Source organism: Sinohyriopsis cumingii, unplaced genomic scaffold, assembly GCF_028554795.1.
Source record: "Sinohyriopsis cumingii isolate HCF-2022 unplaced genomic scaffold, ASM2855479v2 utg000198l, whole genome shotgun sequence".
Classification (NCBI taxonomy): Eukaryota; Metazoa; Mollusca; class Bivalvia; order Unionida; family Unionidae; genus Sinohyriopsis; species Sinohyriopsis cumingii.
The window spans coordinates 655,865-678,128 of NW_028315875.1; the positions used below are offsets into that span (position 1 = coordinate 655,865).

General features: G+C 37.7%; 1 protein-coding gene across 1 annotated transcript; it reads right to left on the minus strand.

Annotated features, from left to right (window-relative positions):
* Window positions 1–1,714: 1,714 nt before the first annotated feature.
* Window positions 1,715–5,657, minus strand: LOC149774556 (uncharacterized). Its single transcript, XM_089945053.1, has one exon. It carries the CDS (start codon window positions 5,459–5,461, stop codon window positions 4,175–4,177), a length of 1,287 nt encoding a protein of 428 aa, XP_089801179.1. The 5' UTR covers window positions 5,462–5,657; the 3' UTR covers window positions 1,715–4,174.
* Window positions 5,658–22,264: the final 16,607 nt, after the last annotated feature.

Consider the following 22,264-nt stretch of genomic DNA (forward strand, 5'->3'; position numbering starts at 1 on the left):
CGGTATGACTGTATACATTAAATGTAGTTAGAAAGTATGTGAAAATGTTATTGATATTGAAATCTTTATAGGGACCGCCATAACCAGAGTTGAAGCAGTTACACATCCCCTCTTCTCTTGCAGCTAGTTTCCCAAGGGCAATACAACTATGATGTTTCGTGAATTTCCACTCACTGATATATGAGGAGATTAACGGACAGACGAACGGACAGTCGGAGGTATTACAATATACCCCGCTAAGGCTTGGGGATACTTATTTAGATTGAATTTTGTATTCTCTTCCCTAACATGTAACATCTGAATTAAATCGATCTTCATTTATTTCAGCAGGGCGCGACTATGGTAAAGTGGGCAGAAACAATGGGGGCTTAATTTTGTACCTCTGCTCTAAGCGTTATCATTTGATTTCAGTACCTACAACGGATTTCCCTCTCAACTATTTGACAAGAGAGATTTTGACTCTTGATATCATGCACTCCATCGTATTATCTTGTTTTCCTTTAAGTTCATCATGTATCACTCGTCTTTTCAGCATATATTTTGAAGTATACGGCAAGCTATCGGGGTCATAATGTACAAATGTTTCACGATCTCTATGTTTAATTAAACGAATACGAAAGAGCATATCAAAAGACACTTTTGAATCACATGATCTCTGTAGTTCATATAATCGAGATCTCCATTACGGAAAATCAGATCTTCACTTCACGTATTCGAGACTCCCACTTCACTTAATATATAAACATGTCAACAGGGACACTAAGGTGAAAATATAAAGCTCCAATTGAGGTATTCGAAGTTCGAATACGCGATCACAACAGAATCGTTTAGAAACGTTCTTTGAATAACATGATCACGGTTTAGAGACAATACCAATGCGCGTTCTCGTGAGATCGGAAAGTTGTGTTTCATCACATGATCTCTCCGGCATCGCGTATTTGAGACTCGAGATCGCGTATTCGAACGTCGAAAGAGTAAATCACTCTTCGAATACGTAATAAAAGAGAAACTGTGTAATAAAAATAATTTTCTTATTGGGTATCTCAAGATTGCGAACTTTAAGAACTCTGATTCATACTGTCTCGTGATCGCATGATTCAAATGCAGAAAATAACATGGCGTTGACAGAGGAGTAATTGAAATCGTAAACGCAGCTATCCATTTCTTCAAAAATTAGGAATATTGGAGAGTTTGCGTCGCATACATGTCATTAAACCATGGTCCAAGCACTCATTTTTCACGTTTTAAATGAACATAGCCTGCACGTCGTGTGTGTGTGTGTGAGAGAGAGAGAGAGAGAGAGAGATAGTGCGTGCGTGCGTGCGTGAGCGCGCTCTCGCGCGCGTGTGTGTGTGTAATACCAGCGTTATAAACGGAATGGATCACATTGCAAAAATCATTCAAAATATCATCTTCCTGGCATAGTTTAAGTTATAAGAAAGGTTCCATATTAATATGTAAATGAAACATTGGACTACTTCTCAAGCTGAGTTTCTGAATAACCAAGATACAACATAGGTGATAGCAGGTGCATCTGAACACATGTTCATGTTTGATGTTCCATTAGAATAATATGACTCAAACACACGAGAAATAATTCATGATTTACAGTAGTGGTCTACAAAATATGGGTGTTAGAGGAAGAGAATTCTGTGCATTTTTTAAATAATGTTTTACTAGCAGCTGTATCGTGCAGGAAAGCATCGAAGCAATGTGAAGTTTTCTGCTCATTTTTATTGACTTGTACAAATATAATGTAAGCGAGATATAAACAGTTGCATCAATGTCTCCATATAACTGCTTTAGTACAGTGTATTACAAGCCATATGCATTTAAGAAATAGTGAAATCTGATTAGTATAATTTTTTTATACAGATTTCTAATATAATTCGGTAGCTACTCATTTCAATGAAAACTTCGTATAAACTTTAAAACGAGGCTATATGTATCGTTTGGGTTGGGATTTAAGTATACTGGTTGATACATCTTGAGATTTGTGTTCATGACTGGCAACTATAGTTTGTTACAATGAATGTGATATATTTTTTAAAAACACACACGTATAAAACAAATTTAAACCTTACGTAAAAATGGGGCAAATCGTTTTAAGGCTAAATATTTGATTTTTGTTACAAACAAGTAACTAACGGCACTATGATTACTCTTGATTGTGATATCGTCACTAATGAAGAAAATAAATTGGAGATGTTTTTAAAAAATGTGTTAAGATTAGGCAAACGGAAATCAATAAATTGTGTTTTGAATACAAGTATTTGACATAAATATTCACATTTTAAAAGGTATAAGATGATAGAAATGTAAACTGAATTTAAAGATGAAAAATCATATCATTTCTTAGATAAATGAAAAGAGTAAATTTACTCATTTGACTAAAATTTATTTGAGTAAAACATTTCAGAAGTATCTATTGATTTATGAAAACGATTCATCTAGTTTATGGTGAAATTTAAAGCAATTTCAATTTTATCCAAGTTATTTAAAACATGATTTTATTTCTGTGCTAAAACTATTCGCACAATCATACATTACCTAATATGTTCTTACGATTAGACATTTTTTTGCTTTAAGACTTACTTATACTGGCATTACATTATTAAAGATTTAAATCGCTTTAATAAAATATTTAATATACTGCATGACATCATCAGAACTTATAAACATTACTGAGTTTTGGAAAGGCTACCACATCATAAAATTGACAAGCTTAAATATCTCTAAAGTTTCTGAACGGAGTTTGAAGTGATGTTTACTGCTTTTATGTTAATATGTTCTCCTTTTTCTAACCCTTGTAAGTTTAAACTTAAGTGTCACTTTATATATCAAATTTAACAATACATATTATATTCATTTTAGATACATTCAGTATGCAATAAAGAAGCTTCAGCATTAGGTGAATAGATACAAACGAATCACAGATATCATTTCAGCAAAGACTAATATGTACATTACCGGAAGAGAGGGAGGAAGACTCCGTAGAGTTTTGGATAAGCTGTGTGTACACACCCGGGAAGGAGGGAAAGGGCGTGACTCCACAGCATTTTTAATACGAATATTCAGCTCAAGATCGTACATTTTACTCAATTATGGATCACAATAATGTTACTTTATTTGCCATTTCAGGTAACACTAAGAACACTTTCTACCGATATATCAATATAATATTAGGAAATTTCTCATTGTGGTATGTTTGTATGTCTTTCATTCGTGGCATACCCCATCCGCCTCCCGTAGAACACATTGTTCACGGTTGCCTTCATATGATGTCATTATATTCAGTATTTGCCTCATTTTACATTGAACCCGACCAGCTTATTGGTCATCTTTTTATTATAAACGCATAGTAGAAATAAACTGACTACTTCGCATATTCTCTATGATTGGTTTATGTTTGTTTTCTCTAAGAGTATACCACAATATAGAACAATAAAAAATGTGTGCATAGTTCACCGGACTATTCAGCTTAATCTATTTATATACACGTATATAATCGATGTTGACTTAAATAATACGCTCTGAAAAATCAACCATGTGGTCGGCAAATATTTAGTTATTTTATTTTATTTTGTAGGTGGAAATTAATCAGACAGATAATGAAGCTATCTGCAAATACAAACCATCTTAAAACTTCCTTTTCTTGGCGATTCATAATACGTATATTTCTGATAGACCCGATAATATAATGTCTGATTATAATATAACACGAGATATATCTAGTGATACCACAATACAAGAAATGTTTGGTGATAATACAATACGAGAGATGTTTGGTGATAATACGAGATATATCTGAGTATCAATCACCGAAAGTGCATTTTCAAACAAATACGAACAAACATCAACCAGCATATTTGTGTAAGATAAACTGGATTTAAATGAGGTGGATAAATTGGGAAATGTCAGTGCTATAATTAATATTCATCTCTTCAGTTTCAAACAGTAACAATACAGTTAAAGACTTTTTGAAAGCTTCAGCATGTCTATATCGTACAGTGTAACTAGATAATTAAAAATCCAAGTAATTATCTACAAGAAAAATAAAATATCAACCAAATGCGCCTTAAATTGCAATTGAAAATTTAACCAGATTTTGCTCAGTTATAGATGTCTTAGATTCAGATTGTTTAACATCTATATCGTGAGATTTTCGTAACCATCATATTACATCTGATTTTCTCTTGAGGAACACGTTTAAACAAGCACTTCTAAAACGGGAATCCAAAGCAGCATACACGAATGGATTTATGATATTGTTGATGAAATAAAGTCTAAAAATGCACGAATAGAATACGAATTTCTCTGGAGACATCTTAACAATATTGTCTGGCACAAACACCATCGAGAGTATCACGTATATAATGTATGTTATGATGAAAATCAGTGTCAAGAGAAACCAAATCATTGTTTTGTAAGGAAACTTCCGGTTTCCAAAAGATGATTGGCGGCTGATGTTACGGAGCAGGTTCGGTCCCTTCCCCCAGTTAGTTATTTTTTCCTTTAGGGACCCAGAAAGCGAATTGCTTTCATTGGATTTGACAGGTGTTTTAGCTGAACGTAACTTCTGGCGATTGCTACCGTCTAGACTGATGGAATCGACATTGGTGTTCTGTGTGCCCTTCGATGCGGCGCTGCCTGTTCTTGAGATGGCGTTGTGGTCTGCCATACTTTTCAGAGCCTCACTTTCAGATTCGCTTGTCATGGATCTGACGGAATGTAGAACTGGTCTTGCTCTCCAGTACGCGCAAACTCCTCTACCGACAAAGGCGTACATGATTATCATAGCAAGAGAAACTGCTACTATTAACACCAGGAACATATACTTATATATAATCCGCAAAGTTGTGCCTTTGTATTTTGGGTCCACAGAACAAAAATACACTACCGTACCATTATTCCTGCCATCGAAACTGTTCATGGTGTTCTGTTCTATTCCACACATGACACCACCAGGCAAAGACAGAAACACCGCCAAAGCCACAGCTACGATGCATAACTTGATGGCGAGAGATGGAGAGATTTGTTTCTTCAGTGGCTGACAGACCTTCCTGAATCGGTCGATACAAACGATTAGCAGAGCCAAAGCAGCTGAAGTCGAGGCGAAGATGTTGAAAAAACATTTGACTTTGCAGGCATTGACGTTTTCAAACGAAAAATAATTTCTGTGTTTTGCAATCTCAGCAGGAATCAATGATACACTCGTGATCAGGTCGATGAGTCCGATGCAAATGACGAACACTTTAAAATTGTTTCTCTTGTAATGGGAACTGGTAAAAAACACCACAAGAACTAGAATGTTCCCTAGCACACCTACAACTGTAAAAAGACCGAAAATAACAGTCACAGGTATCAAGGGTAGAGCATACTTTTCATTGACTTTGTCCAAACTTTGATGGTCATCAATAACTAAGGTGGTGTTCATCGCACTATGTTTGTTTACTTCCATTACGACTTTCCGTCCAAAATTTCAGAAATAAAAGAATTCTACGATCCTCTTTTGTAAATTAGGACCCAATGTGTGAATATAAAAAAGCCTTTGTCAATCTTCATTGAACATCAACTGTCAGGGTTATTTTTGTTTGGCAGTCACTGATACGTCTTTCTACTTGTATAGCCTGCCCCTCTAATGTTAACTCTTAAATTTGTAGGCAGGATGTAATAGGTTTCAGTATAAGTGTAACAGAAGGATATCAGACAATCAAACCAAGTATGTAAACTGCTGTTCAGACAAAAACCTTTCTTTCCTGACGAACACGTTTGATGTCAATAGACATTACCCGCGCTATCTATGTCAAGAGGACCTCTGCAAAAGTTCAAACCGTTACTTGTGTTTTATCAAATCAAAAACTCTCTCGTCTGCATCGATAACGCTGGTGAGACAGTATACGCATGGACTTCAAGAGGTATTCAAATTTTGGAAAGTTTCTTTTCTAGCCTCTTTCTCGAAAATAATTTTACATGCGCGATTCTGTGCTGTTGAAAATGAATATTTTTTTTTGTTTTCTATCAAATGTAGAATAAAGTTACACATTTGATCGTTCTTGCTGTATAGTCTTTTGGTGGTAGCAATTACTATATTGTATGAAACCCTTGACCTATTTCTCTTCTAGTAAGCAAGAAGTATTTTTGTTCAAAAAAGGTTGGGATTTTTTTACCGTTAGAGCCCCTGCGCACTAATGTTGGTCACTCGATTCCGGGCTGGCTGAAGAGCATCAAGTGGTGATCTAAGAGGACATATAAGTGTTTACCCATAACTGAGTTATTCTGAGATGAGAAAATGCGTCAGTAGGAATAATAAGAAGCTTTAGTTCTATATGAAATGAACAGTATTTGAGATCCTTGGCTACTGTATTTGAGATCCTTGGCTACGATATATGAGATCCTTGGCTACAATATTTAAGATCCTTGGCTACGATATCTGCTGAAAATACCTATTGAGACCCCAACGTGCAAGTAACAAGTCAATTTTCGTATCTTTCAATTTCTTTGACAGAAATCAATATCAAGAACCTATTGATCTGACAATTTTAAAATTCTCTCAACCTATAGTCGCCGTATTTAAATTTCTACTTCATGTAATGCATGCGTAAAGGATAGATGAAACACTGAGTTGTAGATCAGTGGTAATCGATTTGCTCCCAACCCCAGGTTTTATTAAACAACCAATTGGTTAAAATAAATATACGGTTAAGTCTTTGCAACATATATGCACCTAAAAAACGTTGTTTAAACAGATCATTTATGATATGAAAAATATTTTTGCGCGTTCTTTATTGGATCTGTCAAAAGAAATAACCAGGAGGATTCATGTTTTTATTTCAAAATTACTATAAGTAACCAAATTCATTGTGAAGAAGTCATTTTATCTCCCACCAACTCACCCATATGCCATACCGGTGGGAAGAACCATCTTGACATGAGTCCGCATTAGTGCATGTTGTGATGTAAGCAAACAAAACATTTGAGCACAACTAAACGTGAATGTTCGTTATTCTTTCATGACCATTGAATCAATTCATACTCTATATACCAATATGTTAATACTATTTGAAAGACGCAAAATGCACGGAAACAACTATGCTTAGGCAATAGGTCTGTTCTTTGAGTGCTGCTGGTGTCATGAAACATATTCAGTAACTCAGAACCATCCCAGACGATCCAGAAAACAGCCATTTTGCTAGAAATTTTCTATTTCGACAATATATCGTCTTATCGGGCTGGGTATTAAGTCGGGATAGATACATCCTGATATTTTTTATATCGGCCTCCTGTCCGGGATAGGTACATCCTGATATTTTTTATATCGGCCTCCTGTCCGGGATTATATCGCTTTACATTTTTCAGGAAAATCTGAAGGGTACTAATTTAAGTGCTAATTTGACAGATGTAGTTTCAGTAGCTATAGAGACACTACCATGCTGTGTCGCTACACAAATTATTTTTTTTTTGTTGTAAATCTTAAGTTTACCTTTATAAATAGAATACATTTTCAATTCGAATCATGCTCCGTCACCTTTTTTTTCTAAATACGAGTTATATATGATAGATTGAGTAGTGCATATCATTCACATCAACAATTCATGCTTATGAACGGTTTGCACCAACCAGCATTGTGAACCACTAAAACCAAGATTGTATAACTGTTATGTTGATTTTTACGCCACATTAGAGGTAAATAATGATCCGTTTTCAATCGAATAGCTATATCAACAGTTATGATTACAGGAACAATATATATTGGTTTAGCATTTACAGAAGGACAATCTGCTAAAAATTTTGGATCCTAATGGACTCCATGATTGTCAAGTTAGACAACGAAGATTACAAGTGTAAGACTCCAGTTTGCTATTTGTGTCTGTTGCTTTAAACACATTTTAGCACGTTATTGGCAATGTCCATGTAAGCAAATGGGAACTAAGTGCCTTTTCCAAGGACAAACCTAGACAGTCGACACATGCTGGCCTAGGTCGATAATTGAATCAGAAAACTTCGATTACTTGTCCGACGCTCTAAAAACGGAGAAAAACTGAAGATTTACATGAAACAAAATCAAAGGTGACAGGCTACTTGAATGAAATATTGAGAGAGCAAGATCTGATCACATAGTGCTTGAAAAACCTTGATGAGTCTTCCTGACTTAATGCTTCAAGTCGGGATGATGATGATACACACGGTTTAAATAATCCAAAATTCGCAAAACAAAGGCAGCCTAAACAAAATGATGATTATCAAACCTCCAATGAGCATATAAACTACGAACACGTTTTCAATTAATTTGTGATGGTAGTTGGAGTTAACGGGTGCTTCTTACAGGATTTTGTTGGCATTTGAAGCACAATAAATGCAAAATGGCAAATATTCGTTTCCAGCACGAAATGGTTATCACTAAATCTCGTGCTCATTCGGTGAAATATAGATATAGTAAATGAATACCGATATTATTATTATTATTAGTAGTAGTAGTAGTAGTAGTAGTATTTACGTAGGTGATACTCATTTATATATGCAATATGTTTTGGAGGAAGTAAAACTCGATCCAGCTATCTTTGATTTTGAAACTTAAACCAAGCCAGCTATTTGAGTGAGATACTGTTACCGTGATTACAAGCCGATTTAAATATTGGGTCTGTTTCTCTTTCTATATGCGCAGTTCTGATTTAATTCTCACTATTAATAGTTCTGATGATGGAATCGAAATACTATTTGTCTCTGTTTATATTGCAGTATGTCCTTTCAGTTGTATTAACTTGAGAAGATGCAAGCAAGGCTAATCATCAAACAAAACAGATGTGTGTTTCTTTTTGATTTTCAAATCAACTTGCAGGTAAAACTTTAGGTTTCTCTAGTGTATAACATATGTTTATTTTGCTTTGTTTGTAATGTGCACAATAGCTAGGATACATCTGGTGAAGTACCATTGTGATCATTTCCCAGTTCTTTCGTAACCCTGTAAATGTATTTCGGTCTAGCACATACTTCTCTGGAGTAATTGGTTAGTCCCTAAACTGGTCGAATAAATGTGACGTCATCTCTACATTCAATTCTAAAATCCACCCACGTCACTAAAATCGGCATGTTTGAAAAGTTTATCTTTATCCATTTCATAAAGATATGACATGTACTTGTTGAGTTAAATTACGATTCGTTGTGTTCGTTGTAAACCTGTCTCGCTATCCTACCAGATAGTTATAAAACACGAATTCAATCAATACTTCTGTAAACAATTCGAATGTTACCGTTGTAAACTGAATTGACATACATACAGAAACCGAGTGGTGCTTAGCTACTACTAAGTGGTGTGATTTATATCATTGTTACAAGTTTGAAAAGCGTAGTTTGTTCTCGAAGTGTACGGTAAGATAATAGTTTCAAAAATTGTAGAAGTAAAACCAAAAATAACAATAAACTGAACACAAAAAAACGACAGAAAATTCTAAACAAAAACAATCAAGCAAACAAGCCAACAAAACAAAAAACAATCCCCAAAACCAAAGCCTAAAATATATTACCCCCAAACATCCCGGCCATTTCAGTTGATGATAAAGGTTTCTGAATTGTATTACTTACCCCTCCTCATAAGTTTATATTTTCAGAGCTGTTTACAGTGTCCTAGCAACTTTTTTATCTGATAATTATTTTGCTGCATTGAAAGAAAATTAAAGCCTTCTTTACAGACGTAATTCTGGGGGCCCCCGAGTGGCGGAGTGGTCTAAAGCGCTCTCCGTTACGGATCACTGCGATCTCACCTCTGTCTGCGCGGGTTCGAGTCTTAGATTCAGCCAATGTGGGTATGTGAGAAAGCTTGCCAGTAGCTTCTCGTGGGTCGGTGGTTCTTTCCGGGGTTTTCCCCGGTTCTTCCTCCACCATTAATACTGGCCGCCATGTATAGCTTATCATGTGCTGAAAAATGGCGTTAAACCCTTTAAGAACAACAATAACAACAGACGTAGTTCTGAAAATTATGCTGGCTTATTGGTAACTACAGGAGTCTGGATACATGTGGCGTAATGGTATTTTCCCACTGTATTAAATAATATCAATATTATTATCTTTCTTCACTCTTTTCTGTACCTCTAAATACCCTAATGTGTTTATCTTCATTTATTTGAAATACATTTGTGGAGATACTTATAAAACTGACTCATTAGTGTAAAGAAAGCATATATTAGCCATAGTTCACACGTTCACACAAGCTTTTTATACACGAGCTTCTTCATGCCAAGCTATTGGCTTCTATATTTGTACTCTGATAAAAATACAATTTTACCAAACATCCACCTCTTTCTTTCGCTTATTTACAGCACATAATAGATATGTAGAATGTCTAACAAACGTTTACTTGCGTCATCCAGTTCGCTCATGTACATTATGTTCGTAGGCCCTATCGTGTGATAAAATTCAATGCATTGAATCTTTAATTAATTATGTTTGGGCCATTTTATATGGCTGCTAGTCAAGTAAAGCTGAACTTTAACAGAAACAAATCGATGGATTTTCCTAATCATGACATTTTTAGAGCAGGGCTCAGTGTCATAAAAAAAAACTCATACTAATCTCGATATTTTTACGGCTGCAAAATATGTCATTTACTCTTGTTTTGAAACAATGAAGACCTCTCGTGATGATTCTGTTTAAATTGTTTTTATTCATACGCCTCAGTTCTTTGCTACTCCGTTTTTAAGGAGGTACTGGTGCTTTTCTAACACCACTGGAGTTGGCTGGTCAATCTATTTCATTACCAAATCTTTATATGCGTGAGAAGGTTGAGCTTTGCCTTAAAGTTTAAAGAAACTACCCACTTTAGTAAGTAAAACATCTTACCCTGTTGGATGTACATAGAAAATAAACCATTTGCCATTGAAAGAGACCGACCACATTTCCTGCAGATCTTTTACATATGTGGTAGTAATTTGCTTCAGTTTGGACTAGTTGCGATGTTATTTGTCACATAGCTCTTTATACAAGTCATAATGAGACCAATACCTTCCCAGTGCCTTCGGGGCCGAGTGGTCTAAAGTACTCACCGTTCCGGATCACTGCCATCTCACCTTAAACCCTAGAACAACAACAACAACAACAACAACCCAGTGCCTTCTGGCTCACATGGCTTGATTCTTTCGTACACATGGTGGCTTAATTAATCTTTTGATTATTTATTTGTTGACCACCGTGCATTTGCATTTTAAGTTGCTTTAAAGTACTTACGTAGCAACATATATTATTATTCTTTGTTTGAAGTCTGTTGTCAAACCTATCGTGTAGTATTTTTGAGCTGCTTCGATATGCAGCCAGCTTTATGAATTCAGATGGTACTCAGTTATATATGCAAAATGTTTTGGAGAAAGTGAAAATCGATCCAGCAAGCTTTGATTTTGAAATTTTAACCAAAGACAGCTATTTGCGTCAAATTATGTAAGCCTATGTGCATATTTTTTTTTTATCTCTTCCTAGGTGTGCCTTAAAGTTTAAACAAACTACCCACTTTAGTAAGTAAAACATCTTACCCTGTTGGATGTACATAGAAAATAAACCATTTGCCATTGAAAGAGACCGACCACATTTCCTGCAGATCTTTTAGGTGTGCAGTTCTGGGTTAACTATCAGCTGTTAATGCTTGTGATGGTATAAAAATAATACGTGTCTCTTTGTTCGTATTGCAGTATCTTCTTTCAGTGGAATTAATTTGATAAGATGTCAACATTTGCTCTGATACATATAATAGTCTCCATGCTTTATTTAATTATCCACCCCAACCAAACCAAACCAAACCTCTGTTATATGAAATTTCTTAGTCTTGCTTGAGGATGTACTAGAAAAGTCAGTGGCCAGTGTTTTGTAACAGAGAGAGAGAGAGAGAGAGAGAGAGAGAGATAGACAGACAGACAGACAGAGACAGAGGTAGAAGGGGGGGGGGGACAGAGCGGCTAGACAGACCATTAGGGCTACGAATAGAGAACCCAATTAGAGAACGAGCCAAAAACGAACATACAAGGTCGAGAAGGATAAATTGAGGCCTATAACGCGTCCGGAGGCTCGTGGACCTGCGTAATGTCCTTCGTTGTTGCTGTAGATGATCGGGGAACGACCGGTGGTAAACCGTTGCCAAGTAACTGCGCTGCTGTTTACAACAGAGGTGTTTACAGCCGGGTGCTAGGCCACGAGCAAACAATAGTAGCTACCGGCAGCAGGTCTCTCAACCAAAACTTGTATCGAGACTAATGCGATATCGTGACCAAGGATTATGTAGACTGATTGTAATAAACCCACGTGGCTCCCTCAAAGCATGTGCCATGACATTTTTAAATCTAACCATATCCGTGTCACTGAAACACCAAGTCTGATGAATATTTTGCAGTTTTTGTGTATCAACACCACTGAAGACAACCAAAAATATAGCAGTTAACTCTGATGACTTTGGGAATCTGAGTGTATCGTTGTGAGACGTAGATAACGTCGGTGTTTTTATGTCTACCTCGTGAAAATATATGAACTGGATTTGTCTGTCGAGGAGAGCATCCAACAAATGCGATTGATCAAGCATGTCATACTCATTACATCGCGTATAAAAAATCGAGATCTACAACATATATTGCAGACGTCAAGTTGATTCAAACGTTGCTGTACCGGATTACGCTAGTGCAGGGCCTGTAACATATGTTATAAAGGGGCCATAAATTAAAAAATAAACTATATAAATATTAAAGCACATAAATTTTTGCCTTGCATAGTAAAGTAATTGTATTTTTTTCTTCATTACCTTACATCCAGATAATGAGACAAATATGTCTGAAATTTCAGTAATAATATTTTTTACATGTAGGTAACACAGGACAACAAATTTTTACAAAAGTCATGTTACTGAAATAAAATTAGTCAATTCTTATCAATTTTTATGTGCTGAACACGAATATGACAGTCAAATTGCAAAATTGGCTCTAGTTTTTTTGTAATCTGCAAGAAATTAATGTTTACATAACGAAATGCATTCCAATAGTAAAAGGTCAACTGTAATAGCCTACCTATAAAAAATCAAGTCATTGACTACATCTTAGATTTCTTCGCCTGTCTCTTGTACAGCTGTTCGGGAGCATCTCTGAGGAGTGTCCAGCAGTAGTCAGCCAGCATTGTAGTGGACCATTTTCCCTGGTATCTTTGTTCCATTGTTGCGATATCTTGATGAAAACGTTCGCCGTGTTCATCACTAACAATACCACAGTTGCTAGGAAAGAAATCCAAATGGGAATGAAGGAAGTGAATCTTTAGAGACATATTGCAGCCAAGTTTCTTATACTTCATCAACATGTCTTCTACTAGTTCCTTATAGTTTTCTGCCCTAACATTTCCGAGGAAGTTTGTAGAAATTAGGCGAAAAGCATTCCATGCTTGTTTCGCGTCACCTTCCAGCAAGTTGTTGAACCGGTCATCTTTGAAAAGCTCTCGAATCTGAGGACCCACAAAAACTCCCTCTTTAATCTTTGCTTCGCTGAGTCAAGGGAATTTTTCATGCAAGTATCGGAATGCTGGCAAAGTCCGGTCAATGGCTTTCACGAAGTTCTTCATCAAACCTAGTTTGATGTGAAGGGGTGGTAGCAAGATTTTCTGAGCCTCAACCAGAGCTGGGTGTTGGATATTCTTCTCTCCAATGGCTACATTCTGCCTGTGAGTCCATTCCTTCCTCATGTAGTGCATTTCCCTTGCTCGGCTATCCCACTCGCATAAGAAACACATGTATTTTGTATATCCTTGCTGCAGTCCCATTAAAAGGGCAACTACCTTCAAATCACCACAGAGGTGCCAGCTGTACTTGTTATACTCAATGGAATTCAGTAGCTGCCTTAAGTTATCGTATGTCTCTTTCATGTGGACAGCATACGCTACTGGAATAGATGGAAGAATGTTTCCATTGTGCAAAAGCACAGCCTTGAGACTCAGTTTCGAAGAGTCCACAAATAGTCTCCATTCTTGTGGGTCATGAGTGATTTTTAAAGCATTCATGAGGCCCTCAATATCGGAACAGAATATCTGATTACTTTCCTTTCTGAAGAAAGGCTCCAATTGCTGGTGGCGCTTTCGATATGCAGTAATTGTGACATCTTCTTCTAGAAGATTCCATTGTTGGAGTCTTGATCCTAGCAATTCTGCCTTGTTCTTTGATAAGTCCAAATCACGAATCAGGTCATTTAGTTCTTCCTGTGTTATTCTGTGTGGGGTTGATGATGCACCACAGTGAAAATCTGGATCACTGCATGCTGATGGACCAGGAGAAGAACAGGTCGACTCACCTTTGTCTTCGTCAGATGAATCAAGAGAATATTCTGCTGGAGGTTCTGGAATAGGAAGTCCCTCACCATGTGGAACTGGTCTCAATGCAGACGGAATGTTTGGGTAGACTATTCTCGACTTCTTTCGCTTCGTTATTCCGCCGGAAAGAGGAGGAACCAAGCAGAAGTAACAGTCATTTAGGTGGTTGCTTGGCTCTCTCCACACCATTGGGACTGCAAACGGCATTGATGACCATTTGCAATTCAACCACTGTGAAAGCTGTGTTGTACATGTAGCACAGCATATATGCGGAGCCCAAGGCTTGTCTTGGTCACCAACCTTGCATCCGAAGTAAAGATGATATGCCTTCTTCACTTGAGAATTGATACTTTTCTTCTGGTTGGCAAATGTCACTTCCCCACAAATATAGCAAAAATTGTCCGCGGTATTAACACACTTTCGAGGCATTACTGTTCTTTATTGTACGTAAATGGATAAAATAATAAGTTTTATGTAACAGTAGCTTGAACTGTCTCGCACAACGTCTAAAATATTATAAATGCTGAACCTATCTGATTGGGCTTTATATAGTACACTGCTTACGTCAGCTTCAGCAGCCGCCTGGCATTAGTATAATAGGCCTACACATGTATAGTACACTGCTGACGTCAACTTACTTCAGCAGCCGCATGGCATTAGTATTGCATTGCATCAGAAAATGATGCAATCAACTGTGGATGATGTGAGCATGATGGTATTATGCAATGTTACATCATTATTCCGGATGTTGCTGCAGTCCTACTGGAGAAATTTACACAGTGAAACATAGAAAATGAGGTATATGAATATCTTCAAAACGAGAGCCAATACAAATTTTTCACGGTTATATTCGTGTTCGGCACACCAAAATACTACAGATTAGGGCTTTTTCAAGTCAGTAATGATTTCACTGTTGACCAGTGTAATTGATAGCTTAAAAGCATTTAGCGCGTGGCACTGACAAGATGAATTCTGTAATCTCTCAGAGAATCACTTGACAAGTGTTGTTGTTGTGATTTGGATGTTTAACGTAGCTTTAACAATTTGTCAGTCATATCGCTACGATGTCTGCAATGTGGCAGTTTATATTGATGTCTAGCACTAGAGCATCATGCCGCAGACATGTAGCATGATGTTCCAAACAGACACATTATCCTGACACTAGGCCGACCAGTCCTATCACTAACTTCTTAATGCTGAACACCAAGCGAGGCAGCTATTAGTATCATTTTTATAAGTCTTTTGTATGACTCGGCGGGGGATCGAACCCACGACCTCCCGCATCCGAGGCTGACGCTCTAACCACTAGGCCACCGGAGGGGTCACTTGCCAATTGGTTGAGCGGTCAACTAGCGATAGGAGCTGGCAATTAATCGCCCTTAATTAATAATAATAGAACTGATTTATTATAGCTCAAGAGGATACTGGAAAAGTATAGCGGCTATTAGCAAACTCACTGATGCGGCACGTGTCACGCTATTGTCGCAGATTGGTTGGCCTGACAATCAATATTGCAAATTTTTGTACCACCACCTAAATCAGTTCAGTACCGATGGTTTTGATGTGTGTGTGTGCCCAACGAAGTTCACCCGGCAGGCATTTTGTTCTTGCCCCATGATATTATTTTAACTGGTAGACGTCGTTCACGCACACATAAATACGCTTTGACTGTCGGCGAAGTTGCAAGCAGATACGAAGAAGCAGAGCCGCTATCAACTAAAACAACTGAAGCTGCAGCTGCGTTTGAACGAATTTATCAACGTGGATCGTAGCCAGGTGGCCGCCTGCGATGGCTACATTTGCTACAGGATGATACTGGCAAAGAATTTATTCGTGTAATAACATCGCTGATGAAACAACACTATGTGAAAATCAGACGAGGACAGGCCGCGTTACACAGTGATCAAGAAATTGTTGAACGATTTATTCGAACACTTGCTGAACCACTGTTTGGATATCAATATGCATCGAAGCTTTACACAGACAGTAGATCTCTTGAATGGGCTGCACCACTGCAAGACCACCTTACGTGATATCCGCGCTAAAGAACAAAGTTACTCGTTGAATTTCTATCAAACTCATCAATGCAATCTCGAAGAAACACATACCATTTAAGCGACATTACTCTTCCTCACCGATACTCGGTAACGTAAAAGTCAGGTATTTATAAGAATCTGATGAACTTGAAGGTAGTAAAAAAGAGCAATTGATCCTATTTGGAGTGTAACCACTCATAAAATTTTATCTACTGGCATGCGTACAATATACAGACTAGATTAAACGGCTCCTCAGCGTGGATTTGTCCGTGAACAATTACAAGTTATTTCTGAGAATACACATTTACCTGCAGCATGGATTCGTTAGCAAATCAACTCGCCGGAGTTAACTCCGAATGGGCTTGCGCAACTACGTCGGTTACATTCAAAACAGGTCAGCATCACATCACACGTGTGTGGCCAAGATTACTAACGATTCTGTCCACGGTAAATTGTCGTGGGTTTTATACGAATACAGCCCGAACATTACTGTGTTACAGCACGCACAATGATTGTTTTGTCTTTGTTTCAACTCCACGATGAACTCAACATCAAGATCAAACTCGCGTTTATGATTTTTGTCATTTCGCTGATAACCAGCTAATTTTTTTCACAATATAAAATGCTGCATTGCTGACATTCTGAACTTGATTTATTTTTGTCACCCATTTTGCAATTATCAATTATAACCCTCCGCGGTTGAAACATTTTTGTAACCATCGATACAGCTAAGTATGCTAAATTTGACCATTCCAGACGTTCATCGACTATCGACATATTTGTATCATCGATTGTTAGTACCTGTGGCGAATGAATGGCTATATATATCCCAGAGTCCATGGCGACTTGCAATAATAATAATAATAATAAAGGTTTTGTATAGCGCCTAATCTTTACAAGCTCTAAATGCATTGCAACATTTGACAACACTTAATCATATATAATGATATGATCACAAAAATAAAAACAAACACTATGAGGTTAGAAAATAGAAAACATACTGCAAATATATTAGGTAGAGAAACATGATTGGGTCTTAAAGTCTGTTCTTCCAGTCGAAATAGGTGAATTTTTAAAGCAATCACTTGGTAGCTCCGTTTGCGCTTTCTGAACAATATCCAAAGGGACGACTACGATATCAGTAAGAAGGAGCCTCTGTTTTTCTTTGAACCCGGGAATCTCAGCATCAACGTTCTGTTGACGAGTATCTGCTGCGCGATAACACAATGGCATACGTAGCCCTGGACATTTTTCTCTGTGAATTGAGAATAAATACGTTCAGGTGAATCACGAACTATTTTCCTAGATACGACTATAAGATCACTAGGACGCCACAAGTTCCAGAAATTATCAATTGTCGTCTCTGGAATTTAAAAGCACATTCTCTCGCATTTAATCCTGTCAGGTTGTAGTCGTATTAGCACTTTTAGCTCTCTTAGTTATTCAACAGCGGCCCTGTGGTCCTATAACATTTCTTCGCAATAACCTACGGATTTTGTCAACCAACAGGGTGGTGATTCTTTGACAAAGGGTGGTGCTTGGCCATGATCACCGTATATGATCATCGCCCTGGTTGATCCTTAGGAGGTTCTCGTCGATAACAAATCAAGAAACATTTTTAAGGTGTTCTTGGGTACCGTGCATATCTCATCCCATATGATGATTCTACAAATATATTTCTCACCCTTGCGCTTGTGTGTCCATGCATCAGCGCGCCATCGAAAAAAACTGTGATAAGTATGAGACTTAAAACATCGTTGCTTTATCTCCCTGGCAAGTCGATGATTTGTATATAGTATTATCATATCTAAATCCCTAAACAATTTTAACGCAAGCGTGATTTTACCAGAACCACCAGGGTCATTATGATAAACCGTTTTATGTCGCAATACTGGATCATACACCGATGGTGCCCCCCCCCCCCCCTTCCCGATGGCTCTCACAGTTGTCTAATTTTATAATACCCTGGAAGAAGTTTGTAATCCGCAAACTCAGAATAATCAAGTATAATTTAGTTTTTTTGTGCTAGTGACCCCATGGTGCATCGCCCGCTGAATGTTTATCTTTTTGCGTTATGTTTGAATCGCTAGCGATCGACTTGCTGGTATAAAATGAGTTCGTGACCACTCTAACAGCATCTTTAGGAAATTGGTTGACCATCGATAAAAGGTTGATCGAAACAAATTCCAAAATCGAAGATCTTAAAATTGTCAGCTGCGGAGAAACATCAACATAGTAGCTGATAATAGTACCCAGCGAGGTTCCATCTTGTAGATTTACGAGTTATCTATCAACAAATACACCTTTCTTTGTTGTATCGGCAATTATAAAGTCAAGTTCAGCGTCGTCGATAACCAGTCTTGTACAACGTCGTTCATTACCTGATGAGGCTCCATGTGTAAATTTACCAATGATTTTTTTAACTGATATCTTTGGCAAATGATATATCCTTTCTGTCATTGCTTTCTGGTTCTGGCATCCAAATCTCGGACTGACGTCTATGCGAAATCTTTGCTTCACCAATTGTCATCGATAACAATATATTGGCATCGGACATATAACTCAGTAGCACTATTGGAGCATAATCACGTTTATTCTTCACACAGTAGACCATGAAATTTATCTCTTGACTGGGTTCGTGAAAATGAACACCGAACCAAAGAAAATTAACCGGATGGATATTCTTCGCAAATTAGAATGACTGGATCTCAGCAAATCCAGGTAAATCAAAATCCACCGGTAGCTCGTCTTTTATCGCAACTCGAGTCATCTCATGTGTTGGATGCTCAACTCTCTCAAAATACCGCCTGCATTCACCCATTTCAATAACACTTCCTGGATAACGCGCCCATGTTAACCGAAATGACATCACAGTAATCATATTTAGTATTCCACAGACCGCTTTATCCATACTCAACACATGAGCGTTGAATATCTTCAAGTTGTTGTCGAGGTGTTGGGAGCCATGAATTTTTCTGCCGGCAAAAGTGTGCAACGACAGATGAGATAGTAAAACAATATTCAGCAATTATTTTACTAGATATGTGTAGGCTGTGTATTTAACTACCACCCTGGTCATCTGCGCATGAAGAGATTCAGTACGATAAAGTTCACCAGACGGTAGCACGAATTGATCATGATTGTTGTTGGATTACATGCAACTAGACTATGAGCAGTCTGGCTGTTCACAACCCACACTCTCAGACAAACACACCGACACAGGGTCGCACTTATTGATATTATATATGCCCTCAATAATATCACTGCAGTAATATCTAACCTTTTTCTCATTGAAATATCGTTATACTCGGTGTTCACACGTGTGAGCTATGGTCAACGATTACTATCGAAGAACCCCTCGAATGATACTTTGCCGTGTGCAAGATCTCGTCGGTTATTGTTCTTACCTTGATTGGGAATTTTCATTTCTTTTCCAACTCAGCGATATCACTTATCGTTGAATCCCACTCTCAGAAGCGTTACGCCCACTCGTATTTTCTTGCGCCGCAGATCTGTGAGACCATTTCTTCATTACGCGTTCATGAAAGGTTCTGTGATTCTCTGGGCTACACAGTTAAGAAAAACGTTGGACTTCCTCATCGGTTGAAGGACATCGATATCGGGTTCAGTTAACGGATAAATCGCTTGGTATGGTCTGTCAATACCAGTCAGCATCCCCGGCCTAAAATTTCTGTTTAACACGACAACACTCGGGCAGCGTTGTGATTCCCGAACAGGGTCACGTTTATCTCGGATAATCCAAGTTATTTCAGCGTCGCCACCTACGTCAATGTCACTAACGGCAACGATAAATTTTATTCTGAAAAAGTGTCTTTGTCCGACCGCTAGATGATCGATGATTGTCACTGCTCGTTGATCGCTCATCGTAGCATCGATGAAAATATCATCTTGTTTTATTCTGAATGTTGACCACACGTGCGCTGCATCATCACCCCTAAACTCAATCTTGGCACTGCGGATATGAGATAGTAATAAATATATCGGACTCTTGGTTAATCTGTCGAGATCGAACCTGGCGATCGAAATCTTGATTGCAGATAATCTAGCAAACTCCTCTATTTTATAATTAAGTCAAATATATATATATATATATATATATATATATATATATATATATATATATATATATATATATATATATATATATTAAACGTCAACCTAGATTAGTATAAATTGGCTTTACGAGCGAAACAAAGTTTCAGATGGTTCATGTTTGGATCAACAACACGTACTCATAACCTTGTTTTCCGATTTATGCCTTTATCATCTTCAGAGTGTTAAGCGCGGTAGCTTAGTTCCAAAACCATGTGTGAAATGTGGAATTGGTGTGAGAGGCCGAACTGAACTCGGTATTCTCGTAATAAAAAAGTGATGGTCAGGTCACTAGTGGCCAGATCGCTGTCGATGCGGATGCTAGCAGTGGCCCTGGTCCAATAAAGAAAGCAATCAGATTGCAAGGTAATCGGGGCAATCCACCTGTTATTTTTTCAGAGTAATATAAAAATATCATTTAGACAAATGATAAATACTATACAGATGGAACAAGGAAACGAAGTCGATGAATTCAGAGCGAATCTCATCATTAAGAATTACGAGGCCTAGCGCGCCGGTTTGAATGGGAACAGTAGACAGCGAAGACCGTTTTTTTATTTTTATTAATAGCGCCGGTTATCTTGTGATTGGTGCTTGGGGGGGGGGGGGGGGGGGGGCGGGGATATTTCTCTCATCGATTGTTTATGAGCGGTTTAATGACTTGATCAGTGACGGTTTCCTCATCAGACACCTTGATCGTAATATACGTAATAATTCTTTGGAAAATTCTGAAGCTATAACGCAGAGCCCAAATTGTAATAAAGCTGAAATAGGTGGAGAGAAGAATCCACGGCCAGTTAGATCTGTGCATCCACAAACAGGTGGAGAATGAGTATTTCAATCAATAAATGCAGCTTGAAGATATTTGCGGAGATTCAGGACAATGTGTCGCAGAGGGCATACTTAATTCTTCACGATCAAGAAATAATCAGCGAATAAGATTTCAATACCTGAGATCTCAGGATCTGACCACCACAGATGTACTATAAACAAACTTATTCAAGTGTGCAATCATTATCACACATTGAAAAGGGTATTTACAGTCAAAGGGATATAACTCCATTGTGACTAAGCAGTTCGAGACAATAACCACAACTCTGTTCGTCCTCGTTAAATTACCATCCAGTAACTGTTTTCTAACCGTATGACGGCGTAGATTTCGCGTTTAATATCTTATTATGTATATTCGCGCGGAGGAAACTGTCAACCGGAAACTGAGTGTGTGTGTGTGTGTGTGTGTGTATGTGTGTGTGTCCTTATAGGTTTCAACAAACCAAAATAAAAGAGGGTTGCAGTCTAACGGACTGCAACACAGGGAGCATACGAAGCAGAGAGCCAGGCTAAAATGTGAAAGTGAATCAAGTAGATCGGTACACATGAGTACTCTTCAGTTCCTCTGTTCAGTCTCCTAAACGAGAAGATATAAGACTTCATTGGACTGGCAGTATTATGGTGGAGAGATATAGCCTCCTTAATGTTAAAATAGTGTGTTTGCCCTATGGGTACAATGAGAATTTAACATGGGAGCAGATTGGGCCTGTATAGCGACAAGTGGAATTTAACATAGTGAGTGCTTAACGACGTGGGCGGTGGGGATTGAACATGTATGGGCCTGTATAGCGACAAGGAGAAATTGAATAAGGTGGGTCTGTATAACGACAAGGCTGAAATGAATTTTGAATTACACAACATAAACAAATATACAAGTAAATAACAATACCAATATGGAAAAAGATAACATATATCCTTCCGAGACATATGAGTGGCCCTGAAAAAGGCCGTTTAACTTTCTTCTACTT